Genomic DNA, 18,403 nt, shown 5'->3' with positions numbered 1-18,403 from the left:
TCCGGGGTCCTCGCGGGGCCTCGCCGGGCCCCAGGGAAGGCCCGGCCCTCTTTGTGGCTGCAGTTGGCAAGATGGCGCCGGTGGGGGTGGAGAAGAAGCTGCTGCTGGGCCCCAACGGGCCCGCGGTGGCGGCCGCCGGCGACCTAACGAGTGAGGAGGAAGAGGGCCAGAGCCTTTGGTGAGCGCCGGGGCAGCCGGGCCGGACGGGGGTGGGGTGGGTGGGGCACGATCCTCCGGGCTAGCTGCCGGGTCCGGCCGCCCGCCCGCCCGCCTTGCATTGTCCCTCTCTCCCCGTCCCCAGGTCCTCGATCCTGAGCGAGGTGTCCACGCGCGCCCGGTCCAAGCTGCCGTCGGGCAAGAACATCCTGGTCTTCGGTGAGCGCGGCGATGGGGCGGTGCCCTGGGAGCGGGGATGGGCGATGCCCGCGGGCGGGGAACCCCAGCGCTGGTCCCATGGCATTTGGGCAGCCGCGCAGGGACGTGGCCCCCGGCGGAGTGCGGTGGCTGGTGATGCTGGCGCGCCTGGCTCTGGGCGCGCCCAGGGAACCGGATGAGCGGAGGAAGGTTGTAGGGAGGAGGCGGCCTCGGAGCCAGGCGAGCGCACTGCCCAGACTGAGGTCTCAGCGACTGAACTCTGGCTTGACAGCAAGCCCGAAGTGTTGCCCTCCCTTGGAACTGGCCTTCATACCTCCTTGCTGGAGGAATGAATGAATGCATGCATGGATCAGGTCCTTAACCTCCCTAGGCTCGGGGTCTTCATCCAGGTGGAGTGTGACAGGCTCCATTCTTCTAGCAGATTTGTTTGGTGGAAGGGGGTCTTTTCGGCCTGGCATTTCTAGTGCACAGTGCCTCTGGGAATCTCAGACTAGGGCTGGGCTGGAGAGGGTTGCTTGCTGACTCCAATACTTGGAGAGGCTCACAGGCAAACTGTTGTGAGTGCTTTAAACTTCCCCGTGTTGTGGTGAAATTTGGAGCTTGGGTGTGTTTAAGCATGCAGGTAAACAAACACAGGAACTCAGAAAGTCAGTATTTGCACCAGGCCTGTGATGATGACAGGAGGGTGTGGTGGCTTGGCAGACTTTCAGAATCTCCTTGCTGGATGACCCATCAAATATACTGAGACAGGTTATGGCAGGCTCAAGAACTGATTGGTGCATCTTCCAGAAGGTCCCAATTCTTTGGGACCATTTATTTCACCCCGTTCCCTAATTTTCTGAGACTCTCCACCTTGGTGGTTTTCCTCCTGTGCTTTTTGTTTTGTTTCTGGGACCACATTCAGCAGTGGTTGGATCTTACTCCTGATTCTGGTCAGGTATCACACCTGATGGGGCATAGAGGACCATATGTGTTACCAGGGATTGAACCCGGTAAGCCATGTGCAAAAGCAAGTGTCTTAACCCTGGCACTACTATCCCTCTGGCTCTCCACACTGGTATTTAAAGGAGTGTGTTGTTTCTGATGACAGCCATAGTGATAGAAGACTCTTCGCCATCTTCCAGATGTGGGTGTTGACTATCACCAGATCTGTGTTTTAGAGAGCTCTGGCAGCGGAGTGGCTGGTGGCTCAGGATGAAAGTGCTCGCCATGGGACAGAGGGATGGAGGAGGACGCTTTTGATCTGTGGAATTCTTTTGCTTCTTGTATTCTCTAATTCCATGTCATTAAGTCCCAGGGGTGTCCAGCGACATTCTTCTTGATGTTTAAGGTTTTCTTGGGGGGAAGGATTAGTTGGGTGGAGGAAGATGAGTTGCTTGATAATTATTGAGATTGTGCTTGAGAGTTTGGCTTAGGTCTGTAATTATTTTCAGCAGTTTCTTAGCCTTCAGGTTGCTTCCGAAAGAGTTGTACTGAAATAAAAAGTGAATAATAGCTTCCTTTCTTCATGATTGTGTGGCAGCTTCGGGCTTTTCCTTTTAGTTTGGAGTTGCTGGTCTTTCAGCTTAATTACATTTTTATGATTTCCTGCCCTTTTTTTGTAAAAGCTTTTTATTTTTCGCTCTCCAAATACGTATTTTATACACTATAGGCAGCACTTGTGGATCTGCCCTATTCCTTCTCTTGTGAAGTAAGGATTTCTTTTCCAGTAGAATGTTATTTTAGATCTTTGGAATTCGCTGTCTTCCCCCACTGCTCTCTCTTACAGCACTCTTACAGTCTGCTTTGTTTACGAATGCCGGAGACTTCAGCAGTAGGCTTTGTGTGAAAGTCTTTGTGTGTGAATGTCACAACTTCCCAAGCTTGCCTCACTAATCTGTGTAATTGCCTTCATACATCATTTATAGGTGAAGATGGTTCTGGTAAAACAACCCTCATGACTAAACTTCAGGGAGCTGAGCATGGCAAAAAAGGAAGAGGCCTGGAGTATCTCTACCTCAGTGTCCATGACGAGGACCGTGATGGTAAGTGAAGCCTGTTCCATAGAAAGGGGTTTGTGCATGTCACATTCCTTGGTTGCACCTCTGGAGTATGTCCAGGCTTAATGTTGCTTATTTCTTTTTAAATTGTTTTTGTTTTGGTTTGGTTTTTGGGCCACACCCGGCGATGCTCAGGGGTTACTCCTGGCTGTCTGCTCAGAAATAGCTCCTGGCAGGCACGGGGGACCATATGGGACACCGGGATTTTAACCAACCACCTTTGGTCCTGGATCGGCTGCTTGCAAGGCAAACACCACTGTGCTATCTCTCTGGGCCCTTTTTTTTTTTTTTTTTTTTTTTGAGGGTTGGGATACACCCAGTTGCGCTCAGGGGCTACTTCTGGCTCTATGCTCAGAAATCACTCCTGGTAGTTTTGGGGAACCATATGGGAGCTGGGGATAGAACCTGGATCAGTCCCAGTCGGCCATGTGCAGGGTAAATGCCCTACATCTGTACTGTCACTCTGGCCCCTTAATGTTGCTTATTTTAAAGAATTTAGACTCTCTTGGGGGCCATAGAGGTTATAGCGCAGTGAGTATGGCATTTTCCTTATATGTGGCCGACCCAGGTTAGATCCCTGTTACCTGTATGGTCCTCTAAGCCTGCCAGGGCCACATCCGTCAGCACTCAGATTACTCCTGGCTTGCGCCTCAGAAATTTCTGAGTGCTTCTGGGTGTGTCCAAAAAAATTTTAGATTCTGGAAATAGATAATGTCTGTGTCTTATAATGGGAAGTGGCACTGTCAGCTGCTGTTTTACATAGCTCCCACTTAAAAAGAGCTACCAAAGATAAAGTCAGATGCACATAAAGATGTTTTTAAGCTTTTGGACTTTCCTTTGAGAGAAACATTTGGCAGACTCTTGTAGGTATCATTGTTCCTCTACAAAACTTGAAAATGGTGTGATTCAGAGAATACCAGATTTAATAGATTTTCATAAGAGAGTTTTCTCTTAGCAGATTAAAAATACTGGTTTCCTGTGTTTCTTTCAGTGGTGAGATTTGAGCTCATAGATGATAATGTCTTAAATTTTTATCTCTAAAAGATATAAATGTAGTTTCTATCTCCAGTGTAATTAGGATATCATTTTAAGATTCTTTACATATATTTGAGTTGCATTGGAATGGTGGGTTTTGGTTACCAGTACTCAGTAATGCCTCCTTTATACAGATTTGTTTTTCTGTTTGGGGAGGTTTGCTGAGAATGGGGAGCTTTCCCCAGCATATCTGGAGGTTGGATTTATTCCTAGTGATGGTCTGAGTGTAGGTAGGCACACTCAGTGATGTACCGCTCCAGCTGACTGTGCTGAGCACTTCAATAGCCATACATGGATGTGCTTGGGGTGTCTGTAGTGCTAGGGATCAAACCCCAGACCATGTTCATATCAGGCATGTGCTCTGCCCTTTGAGTTATCTCCCCTAAACTTTTAGGCTTTATGTGAAACCTTTTGAAGTATAGGTCTGATAGGTCTTTTTATAGGAATGTTATCTTTTCAGTCTAAAGATAAACCGTCTGTTACATTTCTTTATTTGGCTTTTCCTGCCTGTTGAGCATAAAGGCTATTATATAAGGGAGCAAATTCTGTCACTTCTAGTTCCCTTTTTCCCTATTGCTAACATGTGGCAGGTCCCAAGTTCTTTCTAGCACTTTAAGTCTATAATTTCTTAGTTGTTGAGTAGGGTTTGAGATAAGACTTTCTTTTTAAAGTCTGAGACTTACATTGTATTGATTGTAACTTAGTGGCTGTTTTGCCCCAGGGACTCCTCATCCTCCTTGGCTGTTTTGCCTTGCTGAGCATACCCTAAGGATGGGGAAGGTAGGTACACCCAGTGGTAAGAGCAACAGATGTATTTAGGTGTCTGCCCAAGTGCACTAGGATTGGTGTTGGGGAACACATTGTTTGGGGGAAGCTTTGAATTCTGGGTTCAAAATTCCATTCCCAACTGTCATAATTGACCTAACCACCTGACCTGTATCTGGTTCATTGTTGTTTTGTTAGTAGAAATGAGTAGCAGTACCTCCTTTTTAGGTTGACAGAATTCGAGGTAGCTTATATCAGGTGTGACTAAGTGCCCAACATGCAGAGTAGCTCTGGTACCCTTTTGGGGTGGGGGTGTTTGGGTTTTGAGCCACACTGGTGGTGCTTAGGGGTTTACTCTTGGCACTGCTCAGAAATTGCTCCTGGCAGGCTTGGAGGACCATATGGGATGTCGAGGATCGAACCCAGGTCCAACCCAGATGGGCCATATGCAAGGCAAATACCCTACTGCTCTGCTATTGCTCCGGCCCCAATACCTTTTTTGTTTATGGGTCCATATGGCATTGCTCGAGGGCTACTCCCAGCTCTGTGCTTGGAATCACACTGGTGATGCTTTGTAGAAACCATTGGTACAGGAGATCAAACCTGGATCTCCTGCATATAAAGCATGGACTGAGTCCATTGAGCTATCTCTCCAGCCTCCATCTAGTCTATTACCTTATGAAAGAACAACAACAAAAAAAATGGGGCCGGAGAGATAGCATGGAGGTAAGGTGCTTGCCTTGCATGCAGAAGGTCGGTGATTCGAATCCTGGCATCCCATATGGTCCCCAAGCCTGCCAGGAGTGATTTCTGAACATAGAGCCGGGAGTAACCCCTGAGTGCTGCCGGATATGACCCAAAAAAACAAAAAAAAGAAAGAAAGAAAGAACAAAAAATTATATACTCTGTAATTTTCTGTAGCCACTTCTGTTTTCAGATGCAAGCATATCTCTGCATCATATTGACCATGTTCAGTTACCTTTAAATTGAAGTGCACGATGACCTTTATTTCATATTCCTTAAGAGTATTTTAAAAAGCCTCTTTGATTGGGGCCAGAGATGTGGCTCAATTCTTGTGTGAGGACTTAAATGTAAGTCTCAACTCTGCAGCCCCCTTCCCCAGCCCTGCCAGTGGTAGCCCTAGGCCTCCCAGACAATTAAAATTTTCTTACTCTCTGCACTTAGGAAATATTTTTTTTTTTTTTTTTTTGGTTTTTGGGCCACACCCGGCGATGCTCAGGGGTTACTCCTGGCTGTCTGCTCAGAAATAGCTCCTGGCAGGCACGGGGGACCATATGGGACACCAGGATTCGAACCAACCACCTTTGGTCCTGGATCGGCTGCTTGCAAGGCAAACACCGCTGTGCTATCTCTCCGGGCCCAGGAAATATTTTTTTAAGGCCACCTACTTGCATAGTTCCTCTTTGATGGGAGAGTTGTCCTTACATGTGGTTAATTATATCTTTCAGCTCTGGTCTTTTGTTGTTGTTGTTGTTGTTGTTGTTGGGAAGGCACTGATGGCAGTACTCGGGAGTAGTCACCAAGGCTAAACCCAGCAGTGGAAAGGGGTTGAGGAACCTGTGATGCTGGGGATGAAACTTGAGGCATGAACTGTGCAAAATGTGAGTTCTTAGGACTTAAACCACATCTCTGACCCAGCCATGATTGGTTGGGGTTCTATATATTTAGTAGTGTTCAGAGAACCATGAAGTGCTGGAGATTGGGCATAGGGCTTCCACATGCAAAGCATAAGCTCTAACTCCTGGCCTAGTTTTTTAGTGTGTTACAGATTTACAGGCAATAACCTATGGAGAAGATAGTCTCTGGCTTCTCTTGTTTTTTGGTGGGGCGTCACATGTCAAGGCCGGATGTCTCAGCATTGGAGGCGTCTGTTTGTCACATTGGTGGCAGCATGTGGTCTTCAGGCACATGGGAATATATGTGTGGTGGGCAGTGGGTAAAAAGACTGAAACAAGGAACTAGCTAGAGGCGAGCATTAACATCTAAGAGCTTCACTTCCACTGTAGCATACAATGTGCTTAACCTTTTTTAATGAATTCATCATATCCATAAAAGGTAGTTAATGGAAGATGCATTTAAAGTATATGTTGGGGATGAAGAGATGATACAGGGATTATGTGCTTTCTTTGCATGTGGCTGGTCCTAGTTCAAATTCATGACACTGTATATGTTCTCCACATCCAGAGCTATATTCAGCTCTGCCAGGGGTCAGTCCAATCACAATGGATGTGTCCCTACTCCCTGGGTGTGGGGAGATTTGAATATTGAAAGTTATTGGAGTTTTTGTTTTGCTTTTTTTTGTTTGTTTGTTTTGCTTTTTTTTTTTTTCTGGTTTTTTGAGGGGGAAGCTAATGCTCAGGGGTTACTCTTAAACTCAGGAATTAGGACTGGCGGTGCTTAGCGTACTGAGGATCGAACCCAGGTCAGCCACATGCAAGGCAAGTGTACTGGGGATCGAACCCAGGTCAGCCACATGGAAGGCAAGTGTCCTCCTACCCACTATACTATCTCTCTGACCTCTTGGGATTTATTGGGAAAGGTTTAGATGAAATGATCTATTTGGGGGTAGGAATTCTTTGTCTGAGTACTTTAAAAAAATAATTCTTAAGCCAGAGAAATTGTACCAGAGAAATTGCAGGGAAGGAAGGTCTCTTTATATCATGAGTGAATCAAAAAGTAGCCATCTAGTAATTCATATCTCACCTTATGAAAGTTATAATTTTATCCTGGTACTTAAATACAAAGGTCCTGTGTCTGGAGCCTTTGTACTGTGTGAATGTACTGCAGTGTGACTGCTACAAGAAGAGCTTGTCTGCCCGCAGGCTTTTCAGCACAGCTTGCTCTTCACAGATTTCTGGTATCTTAAAAGAATGAATGATTTAGACTAGGGCACCATTGGTCACAAACATTTGTAGGCTTTGTTTTATTTTATTAGCAGGGCAGTGAGAGGGCCAAATCCAGCTGTGCCTAAGGCTTACTCCTGACTCTGCTCAGGAATCACTTCTGATGGTGTTTCCAGACAACATAAGGTGTTGGATCAAACCTGGGTCAGCTGTGAGCAAGGCAAATGCCCTACCCACTGAACTATTACTCTGGCCCTGTGTAAGTTTTGTCATCTTTTGGCATGGTTTGTTTGTTTTTGGGGTGGGTGGCCACACCCAGCAGTGCTCGGGTTACTTCTGATTTTGCACTACCAGAATTGCTCCTGTGCACAGGAACCAAATGAGATACTGGAGATTGAACCAGGTGGACCATGTGCAAGGCAAGCACCTTACCTACTGTACCAACCTTCCAACCATTTATCGTATCTTGGTTCTTATGGGAAAGTTAAAATTACTTTTACTCTTTACTTCTAAGTAGCTGAGAGATTCTTAGATGTGGATTCATTATTATGATAAATGTAAAATGTTGAAATCTAGATAGTTCAGGGGCTGGAGAGATAGCCCAGTGGTAAAGTGTTTCCCTTTCACATGGTCAATCCAGGACACACCTGGTTTTGATTCCCAGCATCCCATATGATCCCGTGACCACTTATAGAGCAAATTTTTGAGTGCAGAGACAGGAATAACCTCTGAGTACAGCCTGGTGTGGCCCAAAAACCAAAAGGAAGGAAGGAAGGGAGAGAGGGAGGAAGGGAAAGAAAGGAAAGGAGGGACGGGAAGAAAGGAAAGGGCCCGGAGAGATAGCGGCGTTTGCCTTGCAAGCAGCCGATGCTGGACCAAAGGTGGTTGGTTCGAATCCCGGTGTCCCATATGGTCCCCCGTGCCTGCCAGGAGCTATTTCTGAGTAGACAGCCAGGAGCATTGTCGGGTGTGGCCCAAAAACCAAAAAAAAGAAAAAGAAAAGGAGAGGGGGAGATAAAGAAAGGAAGGAAGGGAGAGAGGAGGAAAAGAAAGAAGGGAGGTAGGTAGGTAGGTAGGTAGGTAGGTAAGTAGGTAGGTAGGTAGGTAGGTAGGTAGGTAGGTAGGTAGGTAGGTAGGTAGGTAGATAAGAAGGAAGGTAGGTAGGAAGGCAGGAAGGTAGGTAGGAAGGCAGGAAGGAAGGAGGAAGGAAGGAAAGGAAGGAAGGAAGGAAGGAAGGAGGAAGGAAGAAGGAAGGAAGGAAGGAAGGAAGGAAGGAAGGAAGGAAGGAAGGAAGGAAGGAAGGAAGGAAGAAAGGACAGTTTAAGGATTGCTGTCTATTGGGTACTTAAGATTTCTTTCTGGAACTCTCACCTGCAGATGGTTTCTTAGGTGACTCTTACTAGCTATGCTACCTGTCATTGTCAAGTAATAACTGAACTTCTTTTTTTCCCTTAGATCACACGCGCTGTAATGTATGGATTCTGGATGGAGACCTATACCACAAAGGCCTACTGAAGTTTGCAGTTACTGCTGAAACCTTGCCGGAGACTCTGGTCATTTTTGTAGCTGACATGTCTAGGCCTTGGACTGTGATGGAATCACTACAGAAATGGGCTAGTGTTTTACGTGAGCACATAGATAAAATGAAAATTCCACCAGAGAAAATGAGGGAGCTGGAACAAAAGTGTAAGTAAAACAAAACTTTCTTTTCTTTTCTTTTTTCCATTTTTTCCCCCCCTTTTTTTTTTTTATGTTCCAGGAAAGGGGGGGGGCAGAGAGATAGCATGGAGGTAAGGCATTTGCCTTGCATGGAGAAGGTCGGTAGTTCGAATCCCAGCATTCCATATGGTCCCCCAAGATTTCTGAGCATAGAGCCAAGAGTAACCCCTGAGGGCTGCTGGATGTGACCCAAAAACCAAAAAAAAAAAAAAAAAAAAAAAGTTCCAGGAAAGGGTCTCCCTATCTATATTCAGGAGCCTGAGGGCTACTCTAAGCTATATTCAGCCCAGCCTTATGTACCTGAAGTTTAGGTACTCAGGCCTGGCAGTGCTGGGGATGACCAGAATTTAACTAATGATGATTAAGGGAAACCAGTACCCTGTTAGGGCTCACACATTCAAAGCCTGAGCAATTCCTCTCTCAGCAATCTCTCAGATCCCTAAATAGAGCTTTCTCAGTTGGGAAATCCACTGCTCTCTTATGGGAGATTGGGGAGTGGAGAGAGAGGTAAATAGTCTTCCTTTCCTTGTTTTTGTTTTTGGGCTCAGGGATTATTCCTGGCTCTGCACTCAAGAATCACTCCTGGCAGGGACCATAGGGATGCCAGGGATCAAATCTGGGTCAGCCGTATATAAGTCAAACATCTTTCCCACTGTATTACCACTCCAGCCCTGAGATGTTAGTTTTCTGGTATGGGGATTCTATGGGTATTTGGGGGGGAAGGTTGTAATTTAATTTTTACAATTGCGTGGCCAGAGAGATAGCATGGAGGTAAGGCGTTTGCCTTTTATGCAGAAGGTCATCAGTTCGAATCCCGGCGTCCCATATGCCCCCCCCCCCCCCCCCCCCCCCCCCCCGTGCCTGCCAGGAGCAATTTCTGAGCATGGAGCCAGGAATAACCCCTGAGCACTGCCAGGTGTGACCCAAAAACCACAAAAAAAAAATTTTTTTTTTACAATTGCACCAATAGTGTTCTTGTATATTTGCAATGCTGCTACACCATGCCAACCTCACTAGTTTCTTTGAATCATTCTACTAATAGTGTCACGAGCCTATAAAGGTTCCCTTTATGGCAGAATGTTTGTGTTTTGTTTTCACTGTTATTTTCAGTTCTTATAAATTCAGTAGTCAGAAAGTATTTCAAGTAATCTTTATCTTAAATGTCATAGTTGAAGGTAGCGGATCCCTTTTTTTGTTTTGTTTTTGGGTCACACCCGGCAGCGCTAAGGGGTTATTCCTGGCTCTGTGCTCAGAAATCGCTCTTGGCAGGCTCGGGGACCATATGGAATGCCAGGAATCAAACCGGGGTCTGCCCTGTGTTAGCCACATGCAAGGCAAGCACGCCTACCACTGGGCTATCTCTCTGGCCCCTGGATTCTTACTTTATTGGTTGTTTTTTTAAAAAGAACGTTCTTGGACCAGAGATAGTACATGCATTATGACGCAATGGTTCTTTTTTTTATACCTGGCAGTGCTTAGGGATTACTCCTGGCTCTGCACTCAGAAATCTCACCTGGCAGGCTAGGGGGACCATATGTGATGCCGGGGATTGAACCTAGTTCCATCCTGGGTTGTCTGCATGCAAGGCAAATGTCCTACTTTTGTGTTGTTGCTCTGACCCTAGACGCAATGGTTCTTTAACACCTCAGAATCTTATCAGTTCCTGTGTATCTGTTTTACTGTTCTGTTATTACTTAATGTTATGGAGACTTTATTCTATATCTTGAGTTCTTAGACCTGGAATTCCTATGGGCCAGGCAAGATCTGTAGTTGGCAGGTTTAAAGAAAATCCTAAATAGGCTAGAGTGATAGCACAATGCTAGGGTGTTTGCCTTGCACGTGACCAACCTGGGACAGACCCGGTTTCGATTCTGGATATCCCATATGGTCCCCCAGCCTGTCAGGAGCAATTTCTTGGTGCACAGCTAGGAGTAACCCCTAAGCGCTGCCGGGTGTGGCCCAAAAACAAACCAAAAAACAGACATATTTGGTTTGGGAGGTGACTCAACCAGTAGAGTATTCATTTACCTTGCAGTATGACCCCTAGATTTTGGTCCCCAGCAACACCAACTCTCTCTCTCTCTCTCTCTCTCTCTCTCTCTCTCTCTCTCTCTCACACACACACACACACACACACACACACACACACACACACACATACATACATACACACACAATTTTAAGATGAATGTTTCAGCTCTTACATTAGTTCTTTTTGGAATCCAGCAGATACAATTTTAGGAAATAAGAAGTTATTTGTTTTTTGTTTTTCTATTTTGTTTTTTTGGTTTTTGGGCCACACCCAGCGGTGCTCAGGGGTTACTCCTGACTGTCTGCTCAGAAATAGCTCCTGGCAGGCACGGGGGACCATATGGGACACTGGGATTCGAACCAACCACCTTTGGTCTTGGATCAGCTGCTTGCAAGGCAAACGCTGCTGTGCTATCTCTCCGGGTCCTGTTTTTTGGTTTTTTTTTTGTTTTTTTTTTTTTTGTTTTTGGGCCACACCCGGCGATGCTCAGGGGTTACTCCTGGCTCTCTGCTCAGAAATAGCTCCTGGCAGGCACGGGGGACCATATGGGACACCGGGATTCGAACCAACCACCTTTGGTCCTGGATCGGCTGCTTGCAAGGCAAACGCCACTGTGCTATCTCTCCGGGCCCTGTTTTTTGTTTTTAATTAAAATGAAAGACCCCCCTCCTTTTTTTTTTTGAAAGGCCCTTTTAAACTTGATAATGTCAAGTCAAAAAAACACTTTCAATATAAAGGAAGTTTATTTTAGTTTTACCCTTAAAGTGGTGTGGTTAAGAGTCTTGTTTTTCTTTTCTCTTGTTCCGATGCAATTGCGTCAACTTCTGTCCACTTGCCAGGGAAATGGGAGGGGCAGGGCTGGATCTGTGGCAGCAGCAGCAGTGGCGGCCTTGGCGGGCGAGTTTGGCTCAGCTGTCTTATTTATTTCCCCAGGATGACATCATTGTCTTTAGTGAATTAATAAGGGCTTCTGGGACATGGCACACAGGATCTTCACACTTACTGCCAAAGAGTTCAGAAATGTTACAGTGCTTTTCAGATCAGGCTTCTTGATGTGTTTTTTTATTCCAGCTGCATCACACTTTCATTCCACATTAATTAAAAGACCATTTCTCATCAGATTCTTTCATGGCTGTGTGCATGTGTTTCTTAGGTCACCCACACATGTGCTACAGTAATTGTTATGCAGCCCAGCTCGTCTCTCTTCAACCACTGACCTTTCTAGATAATGCCTCATTTTCCTTGAAATAGAGACCCTAAAGAGAGCTTCCCAGAATAGTTCTGAAACTTAAGAACTGTTTTTCTTTTACTGCTTATTTAAACATCATAACCAGATTAGTGGGTGAGTGCACTAGAGATTTCAGCTTCTGAACCTGATTTTTAAATTCGCTACTTTTTTTTTTTTTTAATTAGATCTGTGCTGGAGTAACAGTACAGCGGGTAAAGTGCTTGCTTTCATGTAGGCAACCCAGATTCAATCGTCAGAACTGCATACGGTCTCCAAGCCAACCAATGCCGAGCACAGCCCAGTGTGACCCAAAAATGAGAAAACATTTTTTAAAACATTTTTAAAACATTGTTTACTGGGGCCGGGAAGGTGGCGCTAGAGGTAAGGTGTCTGCCTTACAAGCGCTAGCCAAGGAACGGACAGCGGTTCGATCCCCCGGCGTCCCATATGGTCCCCCCAAGCCAGGGGCGATTTCTGAGCACATAGCCAGGAGTAACCCCTGAGCGTCAAACGGGTGTGGCCCCAAAAAAAAAAAAACATTGTTTACTCGTAAACAAGAGAGATGGTGGACTGAGAGATAGTTCAGAAGATTAGAGTACATGTTTGCCATGAGGGAAACCCATTTCAGTCCAGGACACCACCAAGAGCAGCCCAGCAAGGATAGAGCTGAGAATAGCTCCTGAGCAATTGCAGATTTAGCCCAGAAAAAAAAAAAAAAAAAAGCTGGGGGTGGGGTGAAGAGAGCCTGTGCTGCAGGTAAGGCTCTTCCCTTATATGTGGCTAATGTTATTTACATCCCCAGCACTTCATATGGCCTCGAGCAATGCCAAGAATATTCCCCCCACCCCAGAAAAACAGGTTGGGGTTGAGGGTTATCTTAACTATGGCTCTTATTTTCTCATCAGGCTTTGAGATCTCTACAACAGATAATACAATTGTGCTCCCATGACTTGCTGATTTAGTTTGTGGTCTTAGCCATTGGTGTCGTGTCAGTTAAGGTGAGATTCAGCTGCATGTGACACAAAACTATAAATATGACACAAAAATGTTCTGGCTAGCGCCCAGACAATGGTGGATGAAACCCAAAGGGAGGCACTTCAGCCTGGAAGGGAGCTGCAGGAGGACTGTTCCGGGCTCCTCTATGCTTACTGTGCTGTCATCTCTCTCAAGGGTGTGGTGCTATTCCTCCTGCCAGCTGGATCTCTAGCCTTAGCTTCTGGGCCAGGCAGCAGCAGGGAGGAAGACAGAGGTGGAAGGACACACGCTTAAGAGGCTGCAAGTGTAGTCTCAAAATTTGGTTTGGTTCTAAGGAGAGCTATCAGAAGGTAGCAAATGGCATCTAGCAGTTGCTAGAACCACGTCATGCCTGGTCATCTCATTCACCTCAGGAACGGGGCCAGTTTGAAATGGCAATCACAACTGTGTGGCAAGCTGTAGGAGAGCTGGTGTCAACGTTTTCCTAAGGCCATTGGCCTGCCTCTTACTCAGAGTCCTCTGCAAACTTGGTTGGCTCAAGTTAGAATGTGAGTGAGTGAAGGACAGTTGCCCAGCTAGAATCTAATCCAACTCCTCCATCCAGCCCACTGCACTGAGAGAGCTTGTTCTTCTGTTCTGTGGCAGCTGTTGGATCCACCAGAGAGAGTTGAGCATTAGCTGGTATAGGCAAAGCAGCCCCTGGTGGGCGGTGTCATAGTATAGATTCCACATTTCCTGTCTCTGCTCAGGAACTTACATGCTTATGTAGAGGGGAAAGATTAGGTGCTGTCTCTGGGATTTTCTCAGAAATGTGCAACCAATGGGTGATTGCTGAGATGGAAGAAAAGGTGAGAAAAGAAAAGTAGCAGTGGGATTTTATGGCCAAGTGGAGTTGGAGAAGTTAGAGAGAGCTGGTGATATAGGTCAGTATGGAACACGTGCTTCCCTGGATTTGGGCTCTGGCACCAAAAAAAAAAAAAGGATGAAATACACGTTAGAATTTAGTTACAATTTTTTGTTTTTCTTTTGGAGGTGATTTCAGGTCACACCCAGTATTGACTGCTGCTGGTTTGTTGTCTAGGGGTAGCTTTCATCAGTGCTCAGGGGATTGTCTATGTTGGGGATCAAACCCAGACACCTCCGTGGGTAAAGCATGCTCTCTAGCCTTTTGAGCTTCTCCCTGGCTTCTGGTCTATTTTTTTGTCAAGTAGCTTCATATTTGCTTCAGGAGCTTGCTAGGGTAACAGTAAAAGGTCTCTGGTTCTTTAGTCCTGTTAGGTATAGAGTATCCAGCTTTAAAATATGTCTTTGTGGACTGGAGGGATAGCACAGCGGGTAGGGCATTTGCCTTGCACACAACCAACCTGGGTTTGATCCCCGACATTCCATATGGAATGAGCCTACTAGGAGTAATTTCTTTTTTGTGGGGGGTTTCCACATCTGGCAGCGTTCAGGGGTTACTCCTGGCTCTATGCTCAGAAATTGCTCCTGGCAGGATTGGGGGACCATGTGGAATGCCAGGATTCAAACCACCGTCCTTCTGCATACAAGGCAAACACCTTACCTCCATGCTATCTCTCCAGCCCCAGGAGTAATTTCTGATAGCAGAGCCAGGAGTAACCCCTGAATGGTGGTAGGTGTCACCCCAAAATAAGACTAAGTAAATAAATAATAAAGAAAATATGTCTTTCTTCTGTGGCCTGACAAACTTTGAAGTGTGCCTGTCAGTAACCCCTGAATGATGCTAGGTGTCACCCCAAAATAAGACTAAGTAAATAAATAATAAAGAAAATATGTCTTCTGTGGCCTGACAAACTTTGAAGTGTGCCTGTCAGTGGGCTTGATGACAAATCTCTCTTAAACACACACACACACACACACACACACACACACAGTGGGCTTGATGACAAATCTCTCTTTCTCTTAAACACACACACACAGTGGGCTTGATGACAAATCTCTCTTTCTCTTAAGCACACACACACACACACACACACACACACACACACACACACACACACAGAGGCAATGGTCAGGGTGCTGAAAGTAGTCAGGACTTACTTCTGGCTCTGTGCTCAGGAATCATTCCTAGCAGGGTCGGGACCATATAGGGTGCCAGGATTCAGGATTACATCCAGGTCAGGCATATACAAGGCAAATGCCCTCCCCACCTCCTTGTCACAGGTGTCTTAATCAAACCCCTGGGTCACCTCCCCAGCATCCCATATTGTCCCTATATTGAGCCTGCCAGAAGTGATGTCTGAGTACAGTCTTGTGTTACCCTGATCACTGCTGAGTGCAGCCCAAAAACCCAAAAAGGGGGAGGTATATTGTACCCTGACCCCTTTTTGTGTTAGATAGGATCAAATCTGTGGATACTGCATTGGTGGCTCAGGGATCCCCCACTTGAGACTGAGTTCACAAGAATAAGATTTCTGTGCAAATTCAGATCATAGTGGATGGATCCAACCCCACTCCTCATGCTTACATTGCACAGTTGGGCACCTGCTCAGGTGACTGAGTTCAGACCCTGGCAGTGTATGGTCCTCCCCCGGTGCTGCCAGGCAGGGCTAGTAGTAGCCCAGTTAGCCTTCAACCCAATCTGGGTGTTGAATTATCCAGTTGTTGAGTATTTCTTTCTTTCTTTTTTTTTTTTGGGGGGGGGGGGCACACCCGGTGGTGCTCAGGGGTTACTCCTGGCTGTCTGCTCAGAAATAGCTCCTGGCAGGCTCGGGGGACTATATGGGACACCGGGATTCGAACCAACCACCTTTGGTCCTGGATCGGCTGCTTGCAAGGCAAACGCCTCTGTGCTATCTCTCCAGGCCCTCTTTATTTCTTTTTTTTTTTGGGGGGGGGTTGGTTTTTGGGCCACAATCGGCAGCGCTCAGGGGTTACTCCTGGCTCTATGCTCAGAAATTGCTCCTGGCAGGCTCAGGGGACCATATGGGATGCCAGGATTCAAACCACCATCCTTCTGCATGCAAGGCAAACGCTTTACTCCAACCTATCTCTCCAGCCTCTTACTGAGTATTTCTGATGTGGTATTCCTTGCATTTCATAAGTTATGTCTATTTCTTATTATCTCTGAGGTAACAGTTGGATTATTCTGCTCTATTGGAAATGGAAGATACATAAGAAAAATTACTTTTTTTTTTTTTTGGTTTTGGGGCCACGCCCTGTGATGCTCAGGGGTTACTCCTGACTCTGTGCTCAGAAATCGCTCCTGGCTTGAGGTCCGTATGGGACTTCAGGGAATCAAAACATGGTCCATCCTACGCTAGCACGGGCAAGGCAGACACTTTACCGCTTGTTCCACTCCTTCGGCCCCAAGAAAAATGACATTTTTGTAGAAGGAACTATTGAAACCTTGAAGTGTGGAGTTTTTAAAGCCTGTTCATAGCAGCCCACGTAGATAGCTCAGTGCTGCCATTTGAGCCATTCTAGCTAAGGCCTCTGTCCCATTATTGCTGGCACTACATGGTCACCCTGAATAATTGGAGAGACTGGTTCCCAGGATGCTGGAGGCCCTTCCATTCACCTACCTTCCTACCTCTCGACCCCAATCCCAATATCCCCTAAAAGAAGATAACTTGAAGGCCAGAGTGATAGTACAGCAGATAGGGTGTTTGCTTGCCTTGCACATAGCCAATCCAGGTTTGATCTCTAGCACCCCTTTTTTTTGTTTGTTTTGGGGCCACACCTGGTGGTGCTCAGAAGTCACTCCTGCAGGCTTAAGGGATCATGTGAGATGCTGGGGATTGAACCCAGGTCAGCCACATGCAAGGCACAACCTGCTACATACCCTACCCACTGTGCTATCGCTCCAGCCCCCCAGTATCCCTTGTTTTCACCCATGCCCACCAGAAGTGATTTCTGAGCTCAGAGCCAGGAGTAACCTCTGAGCTCAGCGGATGTGCCCCCCCCCCCCCCAAAAAAAAAAAAAGAAAAATTAAAAAGAACAACTTTGTTTAAGAGTTGAATATGAGTAAAGCTGTCCAAGGACTGTCTTTGAAGTTGTTGGGTTACCCCTCCCCTGTCCCCCCAGTTTTGGGCTGCACCTAAAAGAGCCTATTTTGTGCTCAGGGACCATACATATTACTGGGAATTGAATCAGGCTCGTGGTCAACGCAGCTACATGCAAGACAATGAACGGCCTTATCAACTGAGCTCTCTGACCAGTGTTGCTCAGTTACCCACAGGTCTATGTTTTGCTTTACTAGTTTACATTCTTTGTATTGAGGGAGGTATGATGGAAAGTTTTGTCACAACACTTTGTGCTTGGGGTTTGTTGTTACCTCTTAGTTTTCTAAAGCTAACATATACATATACATTTATTAATAAGAACTTTCTTTTTCCTCTTGTAGTTATGAAAGATTTTCAAGACTATATTGAACCTGAAGAAGGTTGTCAAGGTTCCCCACAAAGAAGGGGCCCTCTCACCTCAGGACCTGACGAGGAAAATGTAGCTCTGCCTCTTGGTGACAGCGTGCTAACACATAATCTGGGGATTCCTGTGTTGGTGGTATGCACAAAGGTGTGTGCCATGGAATTGTAAGTTTAGCTGGGTTTGGTTGTAGACACTGAAATTCTAAAAATGAGCGTAAGAAGCTTTGATTAGGGGCCGGGGAGCTAGCATGCAGGTAAGGCATTTGCCTTGCATGCAGAAGGATGGTGGTTCAAATCCCGGCATTTCATATGGTCCCCCGAGCCTACCAGGAGTGATTTCTGAGCATAGAGCCAGGAGTAGCCCCTGAGCGCTGCCGGGTGTGACCCAGAAACGGAAAAGAAAAACAAAAAGAAGCTTTGATTAGGTATCTTTCTAAGACTTTCTGAATTGGGCTTATTCAGGTGCACTGCATTTATTAGGTTAGTAAGTACTGTTAAGGGGCCGGAGAGATAGCATGGAGGTAAGGCGTTTGCCTTTCATGCAGGAGGTCATCGGTTCGAATCCTGGCATCCCATATGGTCCCCCGTGCCTGCCAGGAGCAATTTCTGAGCCTGGAGCCAGAAATAACCCCTGAGCACTGCCGGGTGTGACCCAAAAACCACAAAAAAAAAAAAAAAAAAAAAAAAAAAAGAAAGTACTGTTAAATATGATCACTGTTGATAACTTGGATTCATTAATTTTACTTATTTAAATTAAGTGATTCAAACTCAGAAGTAGAAGCATTAGGGTTTTTTGTTTTTGTTTTCTTTGTCTCAGGGATCAGATCCAGTGCTTTATACATTTAACACACATATTTTATCACTTAAGGCACATTCCCAACCCAAAACAGTTTTGAGGGTTGTAGAAGGTAAATGGGTGGTTTGGGTTTTTACACCAAACCTGGCAGTACTCACAGGCTGCTCTTGGTTTTAACTCCTAAGC

General features: G+C 46.0%; 1 protein-coding gene across 2 annotated transcripts in view; it reads left to right on the top strand.

Annotated features, from left to right (window-relative positions):
• Positions 1–71: 71 nt before the first annotated feature.
• Positions 72–18,403, top strand: part of DYNC1LI2 (dynein cytoplasmic 1 light intermediate chain 2) — a 35,630-nt gene continuing 17,298 nt past the window's right edge. For both annotated transcript variants that reach the window (XM_049786403.1, XM_049786402.1), the window contains exons 1-5: positions 72–178; positions 302–375; positions 2,283–2,399; positions 8,534–8,764; positions 17,400–17,569. In XM_049786403.1, the coding sequence (XP_049642360.1) occupies positions 72–178; positions 302–375; positions 2,283–2,399; positions 8,534–8,764; positions 17,400–17,569 (699 nt within the window). The remainder of the gene's footprint in view (positions 179–301; positions 376–2,282; positions 2,400–8,533; positions 8,765–17,399; positions 17,570–18,403) is intronic.

Source organism: Suncus etruscus, chromosome 14 (genome assembly GCF_024139225.1).
Source record: "Suncus etruscus isolate mSunEtr1 chromosome 14, mSunEtr1.pri.cur, whole genome shotgun sequence".
Lineage (NCBI taxonomy): Eukaryota > Metazoa > Chordata > Mammalia > Eulipotyphla > Soricidae > Suncus > Suncus etruscus.
This window is presented reverse-complemented; position numbering and strand designations above follow the sequence as displayed.